Consider the following 22,058-nt stretch of genomic DNA (forward strand, 5'->3'; position numbering starts at 1 on the left):
AACAGACTGTGACGCCAAAACACCGCACTGTCTGAATTGCAAAGGCGCGCATTCAGCCTACTCCAAATCATGCGACCTCTGGAAAACTGAAAAAAAAAATCCAAAAGTACAGGGTAGAACGAAAAGTCACATATCAAGAGGCAAGAAAGCAAATTATGCTTAACGCACCTAAGAACACATATGCAGCAGCAATGCAAAAATACCAAACAACAGCAACACAAACTGAAGTATCAGTTCTCCCAACCATATCGATTGCAGATTGGGCCTGATCTATACTGTCACCATCAATGAAACAGACTCCAAAAGAGCAAAAGGTAGTAGATAGAGCCAACAACACCCCGTCACAGTCCCACCGGCAACCCCACATAGACCATCAGATATTTCAAAGTCAAAAACCGACTCAGTTACAAATAGGAAGACAAACAATATCACTTCAGTAAATATGGACACTGATAACAATACTGACCCAAATGAACCTATCCTAGATCTTCATGCAGAAGATGTCATGGATACCAGATGCCAAACCTTTCCAAGAAAAGAGAAAATGAAACTCGATCGCCACAAACAGCCAGGGAATAAAAAAGACTCAGAATCTTCCTCAAGTAAGAAAACCAAATAATGCACCAAATCATACAGTGGAACTGTAGAGGAATTCGCAGTAACATTGATGATATCCACGAGTTAGTTGATTGTTACCATCCCGTAGGCATCTGCCTACAAGAGACAAATTTAACACGGCATGTGTCACTCTCAGTTAAGAATTATGCACTCTTTAGAAAAGACAGAACTGCTACAAATAATGCCCAAGAAGGGGTAGCCATACTTAGACTTGCAAGTACCTTGCAGATTAATTCCTTTACAAACCTCCATCGAAGCTGTTGCAACACGTATTGTGATTGGTATTACTTTGACAATCGTCTCTATCTACCTATCGCCCAATCACTCCTATACCATCCATGAACTGGAAGATCTTATTCAGCAATTGCCAACCCCTATCTGTTTATTGGGTGACTTCAATAGACACCATCCATTGTAGGGTTCTCCCAATGCAGATGGACGAGGACAACTTATCGGACAGCTTGCTGACAGACAAAATCTGGCTTGACAGATTGCTTGCTGACAGGCTAAATACGGGCTTGCCAACTTACATCCATCTCTCTACGGGTAGAACTTCTGCAATAGACCTTTCCATATGCTCTCCGATCCTCTTCCCTAGTATTGAGTGGACGGCCCCCGACAACCCGCTAAATAGCGATCACTTTCTGCTAATATGTAAGATTCAAACAGGACATTCCATAATTTTCCAAAACTACGTAAAATGGAAATTTCACAGAGCAGATTGGGCAAAATTCACTTCCCGAGTGTCCTTTGATGAACAGATCATCGAAACCTGTCCTATTGACAGAGCTGCCAATCACATCACGAGACAAATACTGGCTGCTGCATGCACTGCGATTCCACAATCACAGTCAACAACCCATAGAACCATAAACTATTGGTGGAACGAAGAGTGCAAAGGTGCAAAAAAAGAAAAAAACCGAGCATGGAATCTGTTTCGAAAACATCCCACCACTGCCAATCTTATAAACTACGAGAGACTCAGAGCCAAGGCTCGTCACGTTAGGAAGAAAGCTAAAAGAGAATCTTGGATTCGATTTGCGAGCTTGATTAATAAAAATACTGATTCAAGAATAATATGGCGGAAAATAAAACAACTAAGTGGCAAAGTTGCCCTATTATCCTCCCCAATTCTCAACTGGAATGTGCAGGATCTTTCTTCTCCTACAGATATAGCGAATGCCCTAGGGACTGTTTTTTCACAGTTATCTGCCTCAACAGCATATGGTCTATCATTCCAGAAGATCAAAGTATTAGCTGAAAAGTCCAAACTGAACTTCAGACCTACGAGTAAATGTGCTTTACCCTATAATCAGCCACTTACAATGCTTGAACTTTAAGAAGCCATATCTACCTCAAAACATAGTGCTGCAGGCCCCGAAGGAATATACTACATAATGCTCCAACACTTAGATAAAGAATCGGTCTCTTCACTGCTCACTTTTTTCAATCGCATCTTTCTTGAACATTGTTTCCCCAGTTCCTGGCATCACTCCTATATAATAGCAATTCCCAAACCAGGAAAAGATCATTCTGTTCCTGAAAACTATAGACCTATTTCTCTCACCAACTGCTTAAGTAAAACCCTGGAAAAAATAATTCACCGTCGACTCACTTGGTTTCTCGACTCTAAAAATATAATTTCTGACAATCAATTTGGTTTCAGGAAAAATCGATCAGCCCTGGATCTCATGGTCAAAGCGGAAACAAACATCAGGAATGCATTCGTTCGAAATGAGCATCTCGTCATGGTATGCCTTGATGTAGAAAGAGCCTTCGACACCACATGGCGTTTTGGTATCCTGAGAGATCTGCATTCCCTTGACCTGAGAGGCCACTTCCCGTACTTCATATTGAATTTCCTTCAGCACAGATCCTTTCAAGTCCAATACCGACAAGTTCTCTCTCAAACATATATACAAAAAGAAGGGGTCCCACAAGGCTCTGTGCTCAGTGCCACCTTATTCACAATAAGAATAAACCATATGACTAAAAATATGCCCAGCACTGTGAATTCATACCTCTATGCCGATAATCTCACTTTTTCTTGCAGTTCTCAAAACATTACCTTCATTGAGCGGCAGCTCCAAATTTCAATTAATAATATTCAGTTATGGATGGCACAGAATGGGTATCGACTCTCTTGTTCAAAATCTAAAGTAGTTCACTTTTGTAACAAATGGAAGATGCATCCAGATCCAGAGATACACTTAACAAATCAACCTATCCCAGTTGTGAGCAGCATTCGTCTGCTTGGTCTCACTTTCGATAGTAAGTTGAACTTCATAGAGCACGTTAAACATCTAAAGACGTCTTGCCAGAAAAAAATGAACATACTCAGAGTCATTTCTTCTACATCATGGGGTGCAGATCGGTGCACGTTACTTCATTTGTATAGAGCACTAATCAAATCTCGCCTTGACTACGGTGCCCCGGTGTATGATTCTGCTAGGGAGAGCGTGCTAGTGCGACTTGCACCAATTTAACACTCTGCCCTGAGGATTTCTATAGCCGCTTATAGAACTTCACCAGTTCAAAGTCTTTATATTGATGCTCATGAACATCCTCTAAGCCTCAGGAGAAAGATGTTACTTCTTAACTATACAACTAAAACTCAGAGTCTACCTACCCATCCCATTAGGCTGATACTTAATGACCCACAGTTCACAACATTCTATAGAAATAAACCTAGAGCAATTCAGCCTTTTGCTTTCAGAGCTCAAGCATTATCGCAAACTTTTTTTTTTTATGTGAACCCCAAACACGAGAGGTATTAGAACCTATAGTACTTAGTACCGTGCTTGGGTTGGAGGTTGAGAAGATGAAAGAATGTATTTGTTGACATTGGACTTGAACTTCTGTAGATTGTAATTTTCAGCAAATACGTATGAAGGAAGGTTGTTCCAGAAAATGGCAGTTGAATGAATAAATGAGGAAGATGAAAAGTTGGTTCTGTGGGTTTGAAGTTGGACAGTAAATGGATGTTGGCGGCACGTGTTCGGACTGTTTTGAAAGAGAGAGCGGGAATTATAGAAGCCAATTCAGAAGAACAGTGCCCATGGAAGTATCTGTAGAAGAGGCATGCAGCAGAAACATTACGTCTATGAGAAAGCGAGTGGAGAGACTCTGTTAGAGATGAATCATTAATTAACCTTACTGCCGTCTTCTGAATGGAATCAAGAAGCCTGAGAGAGGTTATGGGGGCACCACCCCAGATGTGGGAACAATATTCCATGGCAGGGTGGATTTGCGATTTATACAGAGTGAGCAGCTGTTTGGAAGAAAAGTAATGCCGAGAGCGAAAGAGAAAACCAAGTTTTTTAGATGCAGAGGAAGCAATATTTGTAATGTACTTGTGCCAACAGAGATTAGAAGTCAGGGTAATCCCCAAAAGAGATATATCATTTTGTCTAGAAATCGGAGTGTCACTAAAGATAAGCATAGGAGCAGAAGAATCCTTTTTGCGAGATATAAGACAAGACTGAGTTATAGAAGGGTTGAAATCAACTAAGTTGTCTTTGCCCCACTGGAGAATTACCCGAAGATCGGCATTTAAGGAATTCGTAGCAGATTTTTGAGAAGTTGAAGCTGATTGAGCAGGACAAGGTTTCTCAAAATGGAAAGTGGAAAGCAATGTGCTATCATCAGCAAAACTATGGATAGGATTTCCAGTCAATGGAAGAAGGTCATTAATATACAAGAGGAAAAGAGTGGGGGAAAGAACTGAACCTTGGGGGACACCGGCATTAGTGGAGTAGTTACTAGACGGAGAGCCATCTACCATCACCCTCAGTGAGCAATCAGAGAGAAAACTGGATAACCAATTACTAAAAACAGTTGGCAAACCATAAGATGGGAGCTTGTTTAGAAGACCTTTATGCCAAACACGATCAAAAGCCTTTGAGATGTCAAGAGCAACTACTTGTGTTTCACCGAACCTTTCCATTGAATTAGTCCATAAATGGGTAACATAAGCCAGAATATCACCAGTGGATCGACACTGACGGAATCCATACTGGTGATCGTTGATCAGACGGAAGGTTTCTAGGTATTTTAAGAGTTGGTGGTTAATTGATTTCTCTATTACTTTAGAAAGAGTAGAAGTAATTGCAATGGGACGATAATTGGATGGGAGGGATTTGTCACCTTTTTTAGGAACTAGCTGGATAAGAGCAAATTTCCAAGCAGAAGGAAAAACGCCTTTGGAATAAGAAAGTGAAAAAAGGCGGCAAAGAATAGGAGTAAGTTCAGGAGCACAGGTTTTGAGAACAAGTGGAGAAATACCATCAGGACCTGGAGCTTTCTTAGCATCAAGATTCATCAGAATCCTTCTGATATCCTTTTGACGGAAGACCACTGGAGGCACTGAATGGAGTGTGTTGGGAATGGTGGGAGGTGTTTTACCAAGATCATTAATACATGAGCTGGAAGAAAAATGGGATGCTAGCAGGTCAGCTTTATCCTTGGCTGAAGTGACAACAGAACCATCTGGTTTTGACAGAGGTGGGAGCAGAGATGGGCAAAAGTTGCGGCCAATCGCTTTGGCAAGAGACCAGAATGCTCGGCTACCATTAGGGCAAGAAGCAAGTTTTCTACTCTTAGCCTGGTCAAACTCTAGTTTGGACTGATTAATAACTGCTTTACAATTGTTGCGAGCTGTGGTGTAAGCAGAAAATGACACTGAAGAATTAGAAACAAGCCAATTACGATATGCAACATTCTTCTCTTGAACAGCCTTAGCACATTTATTGGAAAACCAAGGTTTAGATAAAGGACGAGAAATTAAAGTGGAGTTTTGGATAAAGGATTCCATTCCTGCAAGAATAATTTCACTGACATGATCTGAGCAAACGTAGACATTAGAAGTTTTGAAACAGTAATCCGACCATGGAAAAGAAGTCTCGCAGGTCATCCCATTTGCATTCTTGTAATGCCAAACAACACGAGGTTGGGAATAGCCATGAGATAAAGGTTCCATTGGAGAAAAGACAATCACCAAGTTGTGATCTGAAGTGCCTAAAGGACCTCTCACTTCGACCGTGTACTTAGAAGGGTTGTTTGTGAGAAAAAGATCAAGCGTATTGGCTGTATGATTAGGATTGTCCGGTATTCTTGTAGGTAAATGAACAACCTGTGCTAGGTCATTAGTAATTGCAAAAGCCCCAGCATCTCGACCAGCTGGGTCGGTGTGACTAGAAAGTGGAAGCCAGCTGGAGTTGTGAACATTAAAATCACCAAGGAAAATTATCTCACTGTTGGGAAAGTTGGACTGGAGAAAGTCAAGTTGCAAAGAGAGGAAGTCAAAGAGTTCCAAGTGATTAGTGGAGTTGGGAGAACGGTAGAGACAACAGATGAATTTGACACAATGAGGTAGAGAGATTTTAAGCCAGAGAAGATCAAAGAGAGGAGATTCCAAATTGCCAAGTCTCTGACAGGGAATATCAGAAAGGACATATGCACAAGTTCCACCTTTGAGGCGAAAGGAATCACAGCAAATAATTTGGGCATCTGAGATGAGCAGTAGTTGAATCAACCGATAACTGAGATTCTGTCAGAAAAAGTACATGGGGTTTGGCAGACTGCAAGTGGAAATGGACATCGTTGAGATTAGAATTGAGACCACGTATATTTGTGAAATGAATTAGGAAGTCCTTGGGAGGTTTAGATCTTTTTGCAGATAAGCTTGCTCTATTAGTTTGACAATTCATGGTGTATTCAATGGTAAGAAAAATTGTTTGGGACATGCTGTATGAAGTAATGAAATTTTTGGATATGGCATACACATTGTATGAATATACCCAGATCCTTGACATAAAGTGGCCTCGACAATGCTCCCCGCATACACACTACTCGGACTTCCTCCAGTCACTATCTGGCAGAGTACAGGTAGCAAGATTATACACTAGCTGATCCAGAAGCCTCCTAGTGAGTTACCAATACGTTCGGTCCAGTGTACTAACTAGCGGCCGGCCTGCGAACACCGTTATAGAGCTGGACCCTCGAAATGTAAGGAATATTGGATCTCGCCACGACGTTCAACATAACCTCAAAAGTCATCAATCTTACTGCATGATGGAAGAGATAGGGAAGGGTTGACCGGAACTTAGCTCTAGAGACTAAACATGGGTTCCACCACTTCAGGCCTCCAATAAGCAAAGTGGTGGTAATTCACCGGTTGATGAGAGTCATCTACCACCTAGTACTGCCTGGTAGCATAGAGGGTCGGCATTCCTTCATGTGGTTTGGGCGCCACACTTCAACCCCTGCTTACTTTGGTTCACACCTGGGTGGTCACCCACCATGTATTTGTGCATGGAGGTTATACCCAGGATTACTAACAGTCCTACCATCGTGAATGTGCAACCAGAGGATTTGGCTGTCACAGACCGTCTGGACTTTGCCGAAATTGGGTCCACTTAACTAGTGTCACCCGAATATCAGTTCCATCAGCGTTTTAGACTCCCAGGTAGCAAGTACAGCTTGTCTGGCATATCTGAGAGAATGTCTGTGACAACCTCAAGGACCGGCTTGGAATATACATCCTGATAAAATTCTTCAAGATTGAAGTAGTACGGATCCCCCATGGATGTCTGTTAAACCACTCTGTGACAGTTATTTTCTAAACTGGGGAAAACACTCTCTTGCAAATGTTAATATACAACAACTCCATATTGCCCGCACACAAAATTATCTGCATTTTTCAAAAGTATATACTGACGGATCAAAATCTGAGAGTGGAGTGGATGCATCAGCCGTTTTCCCTCATAAAACCTTCTCCGTATCACTTCCCGATGAATGCAGCAGCTATGCAGCTGAATTATGCGCCATCAAACTTGCAGTAGAAAATATCCTCCATCTGACCATCCATAAAAGCATGATATATACGGACTCCCAGAGTGTGATTATATCTTTACAGAACAATTCTTCTCGAACACATCCTTTAATAAAGCTCATAAAATCCAAACTGATGCATCTTCAAGAACTCCAACGAGTGGCCATTTTCTGCTGGATCCCAGGCCATGCTGGGATACCAGGAAATGAATGTGCAGATTATGCCGCTAAAGATCTATCCGACAGAGAATTATCACAGTATTACGTTCCATATCTTGACTACAAAAGTAACAGTTGAAGAATGTGTAAAGAACAATGGAGAATTCAATGGCAAGCCCAAACGCACAATAAACTCCGCCAAATAAAACCTGAACCGCAACCGTGGACCTCCAGTTTCCATATAAACAGGAGGGAGGAAGTAATCTTAACCAGAGTGCGAATTGGCCACAGTCATCTTACCCACCTTTATCTCCTTACAGGTAATGATCCTCCACAATGCACACAGTGCAACTGTCCACTCACAATGAAGAATATTCTTATTGAGTGTACTCTATACACCACTGCCCACCAAGTCTCTTTTAGCTTTCTGCCAAACCTTAAAGAACCCATGACACTCTGCCACATCATAGGTAACGACGCTAATCTGCTGGAGTTCTTTCACTTTACAAAAAAGATCGAATTATATGATCGTTTTTGAGTAATGCCATCACAATCACCATGCATATGTAACATTCATAACGGTGATAGGTGCAATATGGCCCTTGCACCAAAAAACAACAACAACCTCGCAGGTGCCTAGTCTCCACAGACACTGCAATTTGCAAAACTTAAGCCTTTCTTCATAAGAGCAACCCTTTGTTCCATTCATTAATCTTGTTGTCCTTCTCTGTACTCGTTTCAGCAGCTCTACATCCTTAAAATGAGGCCTCCACACCTGTATATAGTACTCAAGGTGTGACCTGACCATTGCCTCATACAAGGGTATAATCACCCCCTTATCTCTTCTAGAAAAATTCCTGTACAGGCTGCCCTCAATTAACGCGATTAATTGGTCCCACGAGCGCATCGCGCAAAACAGAAATGCGTTAATCGAATATAATAATCAATAGGAAAAATTATAATTGGTCCTTGACCTTCAGGAATGTCCATAAAGAATTTTAAAAATACCTTTTATATAACTTTTTAAATGTATACCATGTAAAAGATTATGGAATTAAATGTTTATTGCATAAAACAGTGGTTCCCAAACTGTGCGCCACAGAATATTTAAAATTTTCGAGGGAAACACAGCAATACTCGACATCTGTTGGACACCGTGCGAACTACTAGCTCGAGTTAGTTCACAGTTTCAACATTTCTTATTAAGTTGTTTGGACCTAACTACTGAATAAACAGAACTGTTAGGTATTTCTATTGATCTTTTAAATAAAAGATTGGTTTGATGCATATTTTGCTAAATAACTTGTGGTTTTATCTTTCACTCTCGGTGTTACTTTTCTTCCAAACAGCTGTTCATTCTGTACAAATTGCAAATCCTCCCTACTATGGAATATTGTTCCCGCATCTGGGGCGTGCCCCCAAAACCCCTCTCTCAGGCTTCTAGATTCCATTCAGAAGAGGGAAGTTAGGTTAATTAATGACTCATATCTAACAGAGTCTCTCCACTTACTGTCCTCATAGATGTACTGTTTCTGTTGCATGCCTTTTCTACAGATACTTCCATGGGCTTCTATAATTCCTGCTCTCTCTTTCAAAACAGTCCGAACACATGCCGTCACCAACCAACATCCATTTACTGTCCAACTTCAAACTCACAGAACCAACTTTTCATCTTCTTCGTTTATTCATTCAACTGCCGTTTTCTGGAACAACCTTCCTTCATATGTCTTTCCTAAAAATTACAGTCTACAGAAGTTCAAGTGTAATGTCAACAAATATCTTCTCTTTTCTTCTCAACCTCCAACCCAATCACGGTACTAAGTACTATAGGTTCTAATACTTCTCGTGTTTGGGGTATTTTCTTAGCAATCCATTTCTCATTTTTCATAAAAAAAAATAATAATAAAATAAATAATAATAATATTAACAGAAATAAAATTTACTTATCATTAATCAACAGTATTGTTGATTAATGATGATCAACAGTACCATTTTGGAGTTAAATTACACTAGAACCATGGAAAAATAAATCATGCAACCAATTCTAATCCTGATTAAATCCATTATTAACAAGTATTCCTAGGAAAAAACACACACACTACATTGAATGAACATAATAGAATTCTAACTTTGTTTAAATTAACATAAGAACATTAATAAATTGAGATATTTTGGGAAAGTGTTTCGTTTTTCTATGGGTAATACATAATCAATTTTATTTACATAATCAATCATTAACATAAAATAAAACTTAAACCAGAATTGACACTACATGATGCTATTCTAATTGAAGACAGTGGTACTGAGAAATGCTAATAATAATGGAGTCCTGAGGCAAAGAGTTTATGTAAATGTGGGGAATACTTTAACCACTGGCTTGAAGATCAGTGATGTTTCCTCTTGTCTGCCAAGGACTTAGGAGGGAGGCTTAAATGACTGAAACTATTGTGATTATGCTTCTAGACTCTGGGACACCAGAACATCAGTTGTACAGACTGGGTTTGTGATCTGGGCTGTTTTGGATACTTGTTTATTGATTCTTGTAGATTTTCAGTGTGATCCTTTCCTGTAAATACCAGAATTATGGGTGGTGAGGAAGAGGGTAACCCCTGGAGTAGGGGGAGTATTCTGCCAGTATTTCTGTTCATTGTCTTTCAGTAATCTTTCTAGAGTATAGTTGCCTCTGATCCTTTCTTGTTAGTACCAGAGTTGTGGTTGTTGAAGAAGAGCAACCCATTAGGGGGGGGGGAGTATTCGGCCAATATTTCTGTTCATTGTGTTTTGGTAATCCTTCCTTAGCATTAGTATAGGCATATGATGCAAGAAAGCAAGCTTATGCAGCATCATCCAAAAAAAAAAAAAAAAAAAACCCTCCCATTTCCCTCCTCCATTTGTTCCAAATGCCTGTCCAGCTCAGCCTTAAATTTATTTAGGCTCCCAACTTTCACAGCGAAAGATGGAAGTCTGTTCCACCAATCAACCACCCGCTGGCTAAAGGCAAACTTCCGCAATCCATTCTACAACTGTCTTTCCTTAATTTGAATCTATGCCCCCTCAAGTTCTTAATCTGAGCAAGAGGAAGAATCCCATCAGCATTCAGCTTGCTCAACCCAATTCAGCGCCTTATACACCTCAATCAAATCACCTTGCAGAACTTAAGCCTTTCTTGGTAAGAGCACCCATTTGTTCCCTCACCAATCTTGTTGCCCTTCTTTGTGCTCGTTCTAGCAACTCTATATCCTTCCTAAAATGAAGCCTCCAGACCTGTACACAGTACTCTAGGTGTGGCCTGACCATTGCCTTGTACAGTGGGAGGTCTGTATGGCAGGTCTGTACAAAGTCCTCTTGATCAGCTATTGAGAAGTTGGAGAGGAGGAAAAATACTAATTTTGTGTATCTAGGAACAGTCAGAACAGTCCTTAATAAAGATGGAAAATTATACATGAAAATGAGTAAAGCAAGAAGTTTAAGATGATCAACTAAACAAATTGGTTTGAAAAATAGAGAAATTAGGGAAAAGAGAAAATTATCTGTTTATAGCATAGCTTTTAAGGCTGTTTTAACCTATGGAGCTGACAGCTGGGTAAATAAAGAAATTGATGAAAGAATCTTGGGCGGTGAGAATTTTAAGAAAAATAAGTAGAGCAGATGTACCATATTTTCCGGCTTATAAGACATGTTTTTTTATTTTTTCACGAAGAAATACTCGGAAAATCACCCTGCGTCTTATATGGTCAATGTTAGATTAGGCCTAAAGACTATCGGCAATGCATTTTCGATGACGCAGTGCCTGTAAAATGAGTTCTGAAAACTTCCCTTTGAAATTCACACCAATTTTACTTAAGATTTATCTGTTGAAATATATTTTTAACAATTATCAGTGGTTACAATCTATGGCAACAATACATACCAGTAATCTTTTTTTCGTGGAAAATTTGTTGAAATCTGCGTGATATGAATTTCACAATCAGATGTGAAGTAAAAACTCGTTTCATTTTCCCATGTGTTTGCTTCCTCTATAATATGATCTCGCGCTTTTGTGGTATGGCTGGCTAATTAGACTGGATCAGGATTTTTCAATTCCAACCGTCTTTTACAAAGAGAAAGTGATGCCCGTATTTGTCTTAGGGTGAGTAAGAATTTCTGTTACGTTACTTCTGTCGGCTTTTTTCAGAAACAAACATTTCATTATTGATCGAACATTTACCCAAGCGTATACCATTATTTTGAGAAAAATATATTACCGTATTTAATTTTATTATTATTATTTTATTTATTATTATTACTTTATTTTTAATACCTACCCCCTGATATCAGTCGGTAAAAGATCGCTTCTTAGTTTCACCGTAAACAGTATCAAAGGATAATAGAAGGGTTATTTTATTTTCCAAAATATGTGGCCAAAACTAGGGTGCGTCTTGTATGCCCGTGCATCTTATAAGCCGGAAAATATGGTAAGTAATGACAAAACTATATTGCAAATGACAAAAAAAAAAAAATTTTTGGAGTAACAAATATCTATTTAAACATAAATTAACTAAATTTAAAATGGTATGGGCACTTAGAAAGGATTGGAAAAGTGAGAAGCAAAAATGAATGGTAATAGGCCCAAATGCCAAGGGAATGATCTAATAGGAAACAGGATAGCATGGAAGAAATTAGTGCTAACCTATAAGGACTGATTTTTTATATTTTAATAGTGACTATTACACCTACTGTGTATAACAGACTTGGATGATGATGAACTCTTATTTCCATCTGATCTGCTGTTATAAACTTGGGAACAAAGAAATTCATTATATTTTCAAGTTTAAAATATCAGCCACTACCATATGCTATTTCATCTTGAGCTATACTTTCAATTCTTATTTGATGACTGGTCTGAATAATGGTTCTGATACAGGAGACAAGTTCATCTGTTGATGCTCAAAGTTTTCTAGATCTTGCATCACCTCAGTGATATGCAGTCTATCTTTGAAGCACTTATACCAACTCAATACATATTTTTCACTGTGTGCATCAATAATTGTGTAGATTTTGAAGTTGATTTCTTCAATAGAAAGCAAAGTATTATAGACCTTTCAGAAAAATGATGAATCACAGATAAAAACAAAACAAAAAAATTCACATAAATATGGTTAAAAAATGCTTTCTTTCTTAATAGGAAAAATACCACCCACTGAAAAATTCTAGACATTTTAAGTTACAAAAATAGTTTTTCTTATCCAGTGTTGAGGTATCTAACAAATTCAGTCAAGTAATTTTTTTTTCCTGTCTTGCATATCGTGATTTTTATATTCTGCTCAGCCACCGCAAGTTCAGTTATGAAGTTTAAACAGATCTCTCCTCATCACATCCCATATACTTGTAAAAATTATTTTACTATTATGGTAAATAATTTAAAAATTTGGGTTGTGTTTACTCTTACAGCTACGATATCAAAAGTGTTTGGATGCCCATCGACAGTTCTTGGACAAGAAAATTGCAGAAACACCAGAAAACAAAGTAAGGAATATCATTAAATGTCAATAAACAGAATTTAAATAATTATGCCTGATAATACAAAGCATTAATACTGCATATATTGTACCAAATGGTATAAAAGTATTGTATAAACAATGATTTACAATTTAATTTATTTTTTTAAATTGCAGATGTGTATCTTCATTAATTAGTATGTTTTATAGTAAGTGGTGTTCAGAAGCATCAGTGACTTAGGCGATATTGCTCCATTGTGTATTACGTCTGTACAAGTGTATGTTCGTGGGCTGGTTTGCCTGTTGTGTAGACTGAAAAACTCATGGGGAGCCCCACTTACTCCTCTGCCTGAGATTAGCTATCTACAGCCCTGATTGAAGAGACCTTTACAAATTGCTCCAGTCATCAATGGGACTTGAACCCAGACCTCTCCAAACAAGTGGTGAAACCACTATACTGTCACAGAGGACTAGTGAATGAGATTTTCTTAGTGCTAATTTTTCTTAGTCATTCTCAATATGAAAATGTATGTACAAAAACACATGCAAATTTTTCAAACAGAATTAATTCAGGCAACAACAGTAAATGTTTGGAACTTCTTTGGATTATGTTTTACAGATGTATAACAACACTGAGGTACTTTACATCTCTAGTCATTGTTTTGTTTTGGTTTATTCTTACAATATTTTTTGTTATATTGTGTACTATACAAATAATTGCACTATAATTTATTGTACTGGACTCTTGTTTTTTGTAATATATAGATAATACAAGTTTATATTGTATTATATTATCCAAACTAAATAGAATTAAGAGCATTTTATTTATCATTTTATATACTATGAAACTTTGATATGTTTTGTGGAGAGCAAGAAAATATGAATTTGAAGAACATGCTTTTAATTGTGTATATTTTAATTAATATGTTTTATTACAATAGAGTTAAGTAAGAAGTCCTTGCTTGATGTATATTCAAAAAGTTCCTGTAATTTTACTGTTTTAAGTTTGAGTGAACAGTTGGGCTTACTAACCTAATCACCTTCCTTCTGTAACACACATGCTCCATTGGTCTTGCCAAGCTTTGAAACATTGTTTAAAATTGTTTTTTTTTTTTTTTTTTATAGTGCACATATGGCCACTCCAGCATTTTCTTTGTCATCCACTGTAGCAAAATGATGACCCAAAAGCCCCATTTTTAGTTTACGGAACAGTCAGAAGTCAGACTGTACAGAGGGGGAATAGGGAGGCTGCTGCTTGACTGATTTTTTTTTTTTCACAGCTAAGAACTGCTGAATTGCCATCTCGTGTGACTGAGCGCATTGTCATTCTGCAGGATCCAGTCATCCTTCCATTTCTGAGGTCCTTTGCCTCACATTCTCACACAGTGTAAAGCCTCAATGTAGTAAGCAGTAATAATGCATCTCACCCTAGCCACAAATTCATGGTGCACTATACCCTCATCGTTGAAAAAAACTATCAGTGTGATTGACATTGGATTTTATTGCATGACTTCTTGGGACATGGAGATATTCTTGTGTGCCACTTGGATTCCACTTGGGGCTTAAGGTTGCAGGCGAACAACCATTTCTCATCCCAAGTGACAGCTTTTCTTATGAAGCTTGGATCCTGCAGTCCATTTGATTGACCAACAGCAAGCATGGAACAAACCTGCACCCACACACTATGCATCCCAAAATCTTGCATAATGATTGCAAGGTTTATCTTCCAATGTTTCCTGCCCATTTTTGAACTGATTAAACCACTTGTAAACCTATTTCCTTCAACGCATCATCCCTATAAACTTTTTGTAATATTTGCATCATCTCTAGCACTTTTCCCAAATTTAAAGAACTTGATGTTAGCACTGTTCCAACTGCGACATTCTATAATCAGTCAACTGTGACACATAAGTGAAGTGGTCGAGCCAGTTCTGACTAGGCATGCATATGTACGTGCACCACCACCCCACAAAACCTTTCGCCCATAACTCAAACCATTTAAATACGAGCATGCAATTCTGGGAATTTTTCAAATGTGCTACATATACTATAGGTAAGCTTTCCATACAGTTGAAGATCTTTATAGCAGCTCTCTTTTTAATGTCCCACACATTATAACATTCTATGTGGTTGGTCCTGGCCAATTTCTCGTTAACCTAATGCTATTTTCTGAACAATCAATATAATGCTCTTCCAATACAATGACTATTTTCTCATTCCCTGAGGGTTGTTATATAGAGCTTCAACTGTATTTCGAAACAGGAAATATAGAATAATTACTTATTTATTACATAACCAATTCAATAACCAAGCACATTTCTAGGGGCTACTACCATAAAACAATAAAAACAATTTCCAGTTGCATTTCTGCTAGTAGAATCTGTTATAAACTGGTAGTAAACTCGATATGACCACCCCTGTCCCCACAGATAGTTGCATCCCACAACAGCTAGGAGTGACATCACCAATCAGCACAGCATATATAGTGATTGCATGGGTAGTGTCTGTCCGTTCATCATTACGAAGCCCATGCAATAAGGAAAGGGGGAGATGGGGGATGATTTTCAGTGCCAGGAAGGTGAGGGCCAGCATCTCAGCTGCCACAGTGAAGGTGTGGCAGGAATGGCCTGAAGAGGGATACACAACCCCCCTATGTGCCAGGATGGAGGGGAAGACCACCAGTGGTTGACAGTTGAGGTGCATGGCAGTTAGAACATGCTGTCCAGAACAACAGACAGCTCATGATACCTATTAATGGCAGACTGCAAACAGGGCACACAGAGAAACATTTCTGAACACACCATCCATCAAGCAGACATTTGCAGATAGGCTTACAGAGTAGGTGACCTGTTCGTGTGCCCATACTGACTGACTGTCATTGACACCACTGCATGCCAGAACTTCACACCATTGTCCATGTGGTCTCATGAAGTTGATACCGGGTGCAAGCAGTTATCACAGCAAAAGGCAGCCCAACATGCTGTTAAGTAAGTGTTCATAATGTTTTGGCTCACCAGTGTATACCCCAGTACACACTGGTTTATTTTGTTTTTAAAGTGTGTATTACTGGCAGTAGGAAGATAGAGGGTGAGAGCAGTGGCAATTGCAGGAGCAGGAATAGTAGAATTTGAAGAATTTAGAACTGAAAAAGTAATCTACATCTAGTGAAAGATGCTGGGGCAAAGACTTAAAAGTTGGACAAAGTGAGTCCTTGATTGTGTTTCATTTCCAGGTGCAACATGGGAACAGTAACAGTAAAGAGTTTAATGAAGGTCATAGTATTGGGGGGGGGGGACATTCATTGCAACTACATGAACAGTGGAGAATTGGAGTGGTTAAATGTGGAAAGTTTTGTAGTTCAGAGAACCATGTTTAGTGATTAGGAGACAGTGGGAAGAAATTTCTGGGTAAGTGGTGGTGGAAGCAGACCAGTATTCCTGACAACAAATAAGTGACAAGTTCTAGCAATGATGGGAGCCTTAGGATCAGAGTGGACATTCCCTGGAATTCAACTTGAGTAGTATGGCAAATGTAAAAAGTGAGCCTTCAGTAAATCAGGAAACAGTCAAGAGGAAGACAACTATATACAATTTGTAGTGCCAGGGTGGAGATAGTCCTGTCTCCACCCTGACTCATAGGCAGCAGCATGGATCGTTGAATGGATTGTAATATTTTTTGGAATGTAACTTTTTTTAGTGTGCCAGGAGCAGTAGGCAAAAAAGACTGCTTTGTACAGAATGCAAAAGGTGCAAGAATTAAGGCCTCAAGATTGTTTAGTTATCTAATTAACATGGAGGTTAATTAAATTATTTGTTTACAGTAATCCAAAACAAATTTACAGTACTTTGGGGGGGGGGGAGTAAAGGTGCACCCTGATTGGGGATACTTCTATTTCAAGATGGCAGATTGTCTAGTTGCACTAAAATCATGTTCAGATGATGTTATTGTCATTAGAACTAGTATTATCCATTAAATTGGAAATATCTCTTTACCTAGAACCTCATTTTCCAAGAGAAATTTCAATTTCTAAGTTGCTATTATCTGTCATTTTTAATTATGAAAATCATTGTAATGTAATATAAAAGTAAGTACAATATCTACTCTCAGAATAAAGCTAAAATACATAATATTTTCATTATATTTAGCAATAATAAATGACTAATATAAAACATTCCAATGCTAGTCAAAGAAATCTTCACCTGTGCAATCACAAGAAAAATAATGTGGATGTTGTTACTACTGAATTGAAGAAAGAGCTATCTTAATGAGTAGTAGGCAAATTACAATTACATAAAAAAATGACTTTGTTTTACAGGCAAATCACATAACACTATGATCACCTTAGCAACAGAGGTACCTACTAATATACCCCCCAAACCCTATCCATTTTCATCCACATTCCACTAACTGACATTATAAAGGCACCTGGACACTTAACAATATAATGGAACTGCATTCTAAGTGCAGATGGTGCTACAAGATGTGGTGATAGATGTTAATTAATGTTATTAAGCTTTCAAGTTTAGTATGTGCAGTCAGTCCTCGTATAGCACGATAGTTGTGTTCCTAGAAACCCTCGTGCAATGCAAAATCGTGCAATATAAACAACAGGCCCTATGGGAAAAATAGGGTTAAGTGCCGACCACCCAAGATTGAACACACATTTGTAACCAAAACATTACCAAACAATAAATAATCGTAATAAAATACGTATTTTATTACGTAATAAAATATTGCTAATGCTTTTGCTTCTATTGTAAGAATACTTGTTTTTTGTTTGATTTTCTATCCAAACAGATGACAGCCGTTCCATCTCTTCCAATTCTTTGTGTCTTAATCTAATGGATTTTAATTACACTTTAAGTTATTCCTGCTATGAAAGTTGTTTTTATTTTCTCTGCATTCTTTGTAATTCTCGGCGTTGCCTCATTTAGGTTAGGTCTGTAGCATGTGCAATATCACATGGTCTTTCATTTCGCTCAAAGCGTTTCACAATTTCATATTTTTTCTCTATCGACAGAGGCGGACTGGCCATAAGCCTTACCGGGGAAACCCCCGGTGGGCCGGAGGCCGGTGTGATTTTGGCCATAAACCATAGTATGAGGCCACTATAAATTTCCCCAGGTAAGAATTTTTGACTCAGTCCGTCTCTACAAAGGGTACTAGGAAAGTTTTGCAATACAGCTTTGTTTATTTAATTTTTTCAAAGTAATTTCCTCTACATTCAATACACCTCTCCATCCTCCGAAACCAACCTTTAAACCAGTTCTGCCAAGTTTCACTAGGGAGTAAAGCACACTCGTTGTCCCAAGCCCGTAGAAGGTCCTCATCACTGGAAAACTGCCTCCCTTTTAGCTTCATTTTCACATGCGGGAACAGTGCAAAGTCGCAGGGAGCAAGGTCTGGACTGTAGGGAAGGTGCTCGAGAAGTTTCAGTCCTGTCGTGGTCAAATATTCGGTGCAGGCTTTGGCGCGGTGAGCTGGAGCATTATCGTGATGGAGGTACCAGGTGTCCATTCTTGACTTTGGCCGCAGGTTCTTCATAGATCCAATGACTTTAGGCAGGCATTGTTCAGTATACCACTTAGCTGTGACTGTCTTCTGCGTGTCCAAAACGACACGTTCCACAATTCCACTCGATTTGAAAAATACAGCTATCATTTTCTTCTTTACAGATCGGGATTTTCTGACAATTACGGGTGTGTCGTCATCATCAAAGACCCAAACTTTGTTTTGAGCCTTGGTCGGCAGATCGTAATAGTACAGCCAAGTCTCGTCACCTGTCACAATGTTGTTCACATACCGAGATTCTCCCTTATCAAACTTTTTTAACATCCCCCGGCACCAAGTCACACGTCGTGTCATCTGCTCTTCAGTCAGTTGATGTGGCACCCAGAGAGAACAAAGTTTCTTCACGTGCAAATGATCTTGCAGAATCGAACGAATTGCTGGTGCATTTAGGCCCAAAGTATCCTCTATCTGTTGGTAGGTCACTCGCCTGTTTTCGTCAAGCATTTTCCTCACAGCAGTAACGTTTTCCTCCGTAACTGACGTTCGTGGCCTTCCCGGCCTCTCAGAATCCTCCAGAATGAAATTTCCCCTTTGGAATTCTCTATACCACCTGAATATCGTTGTACGATGTGGACAATCATCATCTAGTGCAAGAGTCATTTCTTCTAAGCACTGGTCTATGGTTAAACCACGCACGAAATTATACCGCAAAACTGTCCTTATCTCATTTCGTGACCACGATGCCATCGCAAGCACTTTACACTCTCACTACTAATGAATAACTGAGCCCATTGACTTGGCGCGGGGGCTACTATGCACGTATGAACATGTCTCAACATGCAGCAACAAGCAGCTTCCTGTGATTCATTGTTGCGTCATATTGCAAAACTTTCCTAGTACCCTTTGTATTTATCGATATTGCTTTTCTTTTTCTCTCTGAATCTGCAGTGTCTTCACCAGGACGCTTCCTTTTCACACTTTTTAAAGTATTTTACTTATTTTTAGGGAATAAAGCACAATTACAAAATGAGGAGCGCTTGATACACATAAACAAAGCTGCACGCCTGTAGCAACTGAATAAACAACACCGTAAAGGCAGAGATACACTATTAATACCTCACTTGTTACTAACGCACATTTCTAGGGGTTACTACCATAAAACAATAAAAACAATTGCCATTTTGCATTTCTGCTAGTAGAATCTGTTATAAACTGGTAGTAAACTCGATCTAATTGAATTTGCGATTATACTGATTGCTGGAATTGTGTTGGTTTTTACATTATTATGGTGAAATGTGTTTCCCCTTCACTGATATAAAAAACATAAATACATTTTCAGCATCTTCTCTTCATTCCTATCGTGTTGCGTTCGGTTGGGGTGATTCTGCGTTCAGCTGCCATTTCTTGTAAACACAAAGGCGAATCGTGCATAAGCAAATTTGGTTCGTGTTATTTAAGATATCGTTCCCCTATTTATAAATCGTGTATGATCGAATTTGTGTAGTGCAAACACGTGTTATACGAGGACTGACTGTATAGCAGAAATGTCTTCTTAATTATTAATACATTGACTTCCAGTTGTATTCATACATTATTTTCATAGACTATTGATTTTATGTTTTTGTATGCAAATAATTAGTATTGAGCAAAAGTGCTCTTCACACTTTCTTCAGCTTACTAAACTCTATCAGTGTACAAAATTTTATGATCTTTTGCAATGTTCAAACTCCTTCATATCCCCATTTAATACGAGTTATTTCTTTTGAAAATTATTTTTATAGTTGTGTGCCTAAGGTGCAGCTTAAGCCGCCTTAGAAATTTAAAGTGCACTACCTGTAGTGGCTCTCTACTTATTATCTTTCTTAAGATGATACAAATAAGTTAATATTATAATAAGGAAGATAACAATTCCAACTTCCCTTATGGTGTCTTCTTTTCTTGGTGCTGCCTACAGCACTATAAAACTAATTCATGATTAATCTTCTCTTTTACTTTTAATATTTCATTGAAATTTTTTAAGACATCAGGTTTAGAATTTATTGAAAAAACCTTGGCTTTGTCTTTTAAACCTCTAGTGGGCGCATTGTAGTATTCTAACAACCATTAATAAACAAAACAAAAAAAAAATTATCTATTAGAATTATGTCAGTATAAATTTTAATATTCCTTCAGCATGGTCAGTTTTGACCTGCATCACTGATTATTTTAATCTGGAAAAGTATAGCTGTAAAAATTCTTTATGGCTCTGTTCATATACAAAATATACTGTATGCCCTCACCTCTATTAATATTAAACAGAGTTCTGGTTTCTGCTTTGATTTTACTATGCTTTGATCCACTAGCATAGAAAGCAAATTGGGATTTTTTTATAACAAGACTGCAGTTAATAAAAAGTATCATTTGTCCTTATTATACAGTAGAGTATCAATATTAAGAATAAAATTTATTTTCAAGTTCCCTATTTTAAACTGTTTCTATCTGTTTTCCAAAAATACTGAATGGTAACAAGCATACTACAACAAACCTGTAGGTGTTTTTTATTTTATTTTATTATTTTTTTTTTACATGCCTTTCTAGAGGTTAAATGTATGCAGATATTGAAATTGTTAGAACTGACAGTGTCATCACTTCTCTATACTAAGTGTAAACAGAAACAGTTTCTCCCTTGTAGGGTATAGCAACAACGATACGAAGCATGCTGGGCAGTTTGACCACCCGCCTCACGAAGAATGCAGAATCATGAAGCCTGCTTGCTGAGGCAGCTATTCTAGCAATGTTATCCAGCCAGGACTATATATATATTTTTTTTTTGACAGATAGTGTTGGCATTTCTTTCCCTGTACAGTGCTGTAGTTAACTGTAGCATTTTTACCAAGTAACTAGAGATTTCCCCCTGTTGACAGTCTTATGAATGGGCAGCTTGTGTTGGTGCCACTATTTTGAATGTAGTTGAAGAGTTTGTTGTGATTCATCACCCAAAGTGGTGTTTCAAAAGAGGTTGTTACTGGGTCTTCTGTAAATATATCAGTAATGTATTTTGTGATTGAAAACAAAATAGAGTAAACATTGGAACATATGGTAAGCTAAAAGCTGTGTTAATGAATCATAGTTTTGTGTAGTATATCATTTAAGAGTTAGACTTTCACATTTATTCTGATGACATTGAGTAATTTTTATGTCATTCAAGAAGAACTGATGAAAGAAATATGTATAGGTAAATATGGATGTTATTTTTTAAATGAAAATCTTAAATTATAAGTGCAATATCCTGGTCTAGGACATCCTATGAACTGCCATTTCCATAGATTGTACCAATACCTTTAAAAATGTTTCTTTTGTGAATTTTGTAATAAAATTAGTTTTAATATTTAGTATCTGCTATTCAGAAATACTGAAGAAAGCTTAATTAAATTTGTAATTTTAGAACTAAAGTGATTAGCAGCTAGTGTTGTGATGTTTAGA

At 38.1% G+C, this 22,058-nt stretch overlaps 1 protein-coding gene across 7 annotated transcripts in view; it reads left to right on the top strand.

Moving 5' to 3' along the window:
* The window catches only part of LOC150088024 (protein Fe65 homolog), a 437,915-nt gene extending 416,179 nt beyond the window's left edge, over positions 1-21,736 (top strand). For 5 of the 7 annotated variants that reach the window (XM_090370536.1, XM_090370537.1, XM_090370535.1 and 2 more), the window contains 2 exons: positions 13,039-13,113; positions 21,268-21,736. In XM_090370536.1, coding sequence (XP_090226662.1) covers positions 13,039-13,113; positions 21,268-21,339 — 147 coding nt within the window. In that variant the 3' untranslated portion in view covers positions 21,340-21,736. Of the gene's footprint in view, positions 1-13,038; positions 13,114-21,247 lie in introns of all 7 variants that reach the window. The other 2 variants (XM_090370539.1, XM_090370541.1) reach the window with 2 other exon arrangements.
* Positions 21,737-22,058: the final 322 nt, after the last annotated feature.

This window comes from Mastigoproctus giganteus, chromosome 3 (assembly GCF_048544385.1).
Source record: "Mastigoproctus giganteus isolate SK-2022 chromosome 3, ASM4854438v1, whole genome shotgun sequence".
NCBI lineage: Eukaryota > Metazoa > Arthropoda > Arachnida > Uropygi > Thelyphonidae > Mastigoproctus > Mastigoproctus giganteus.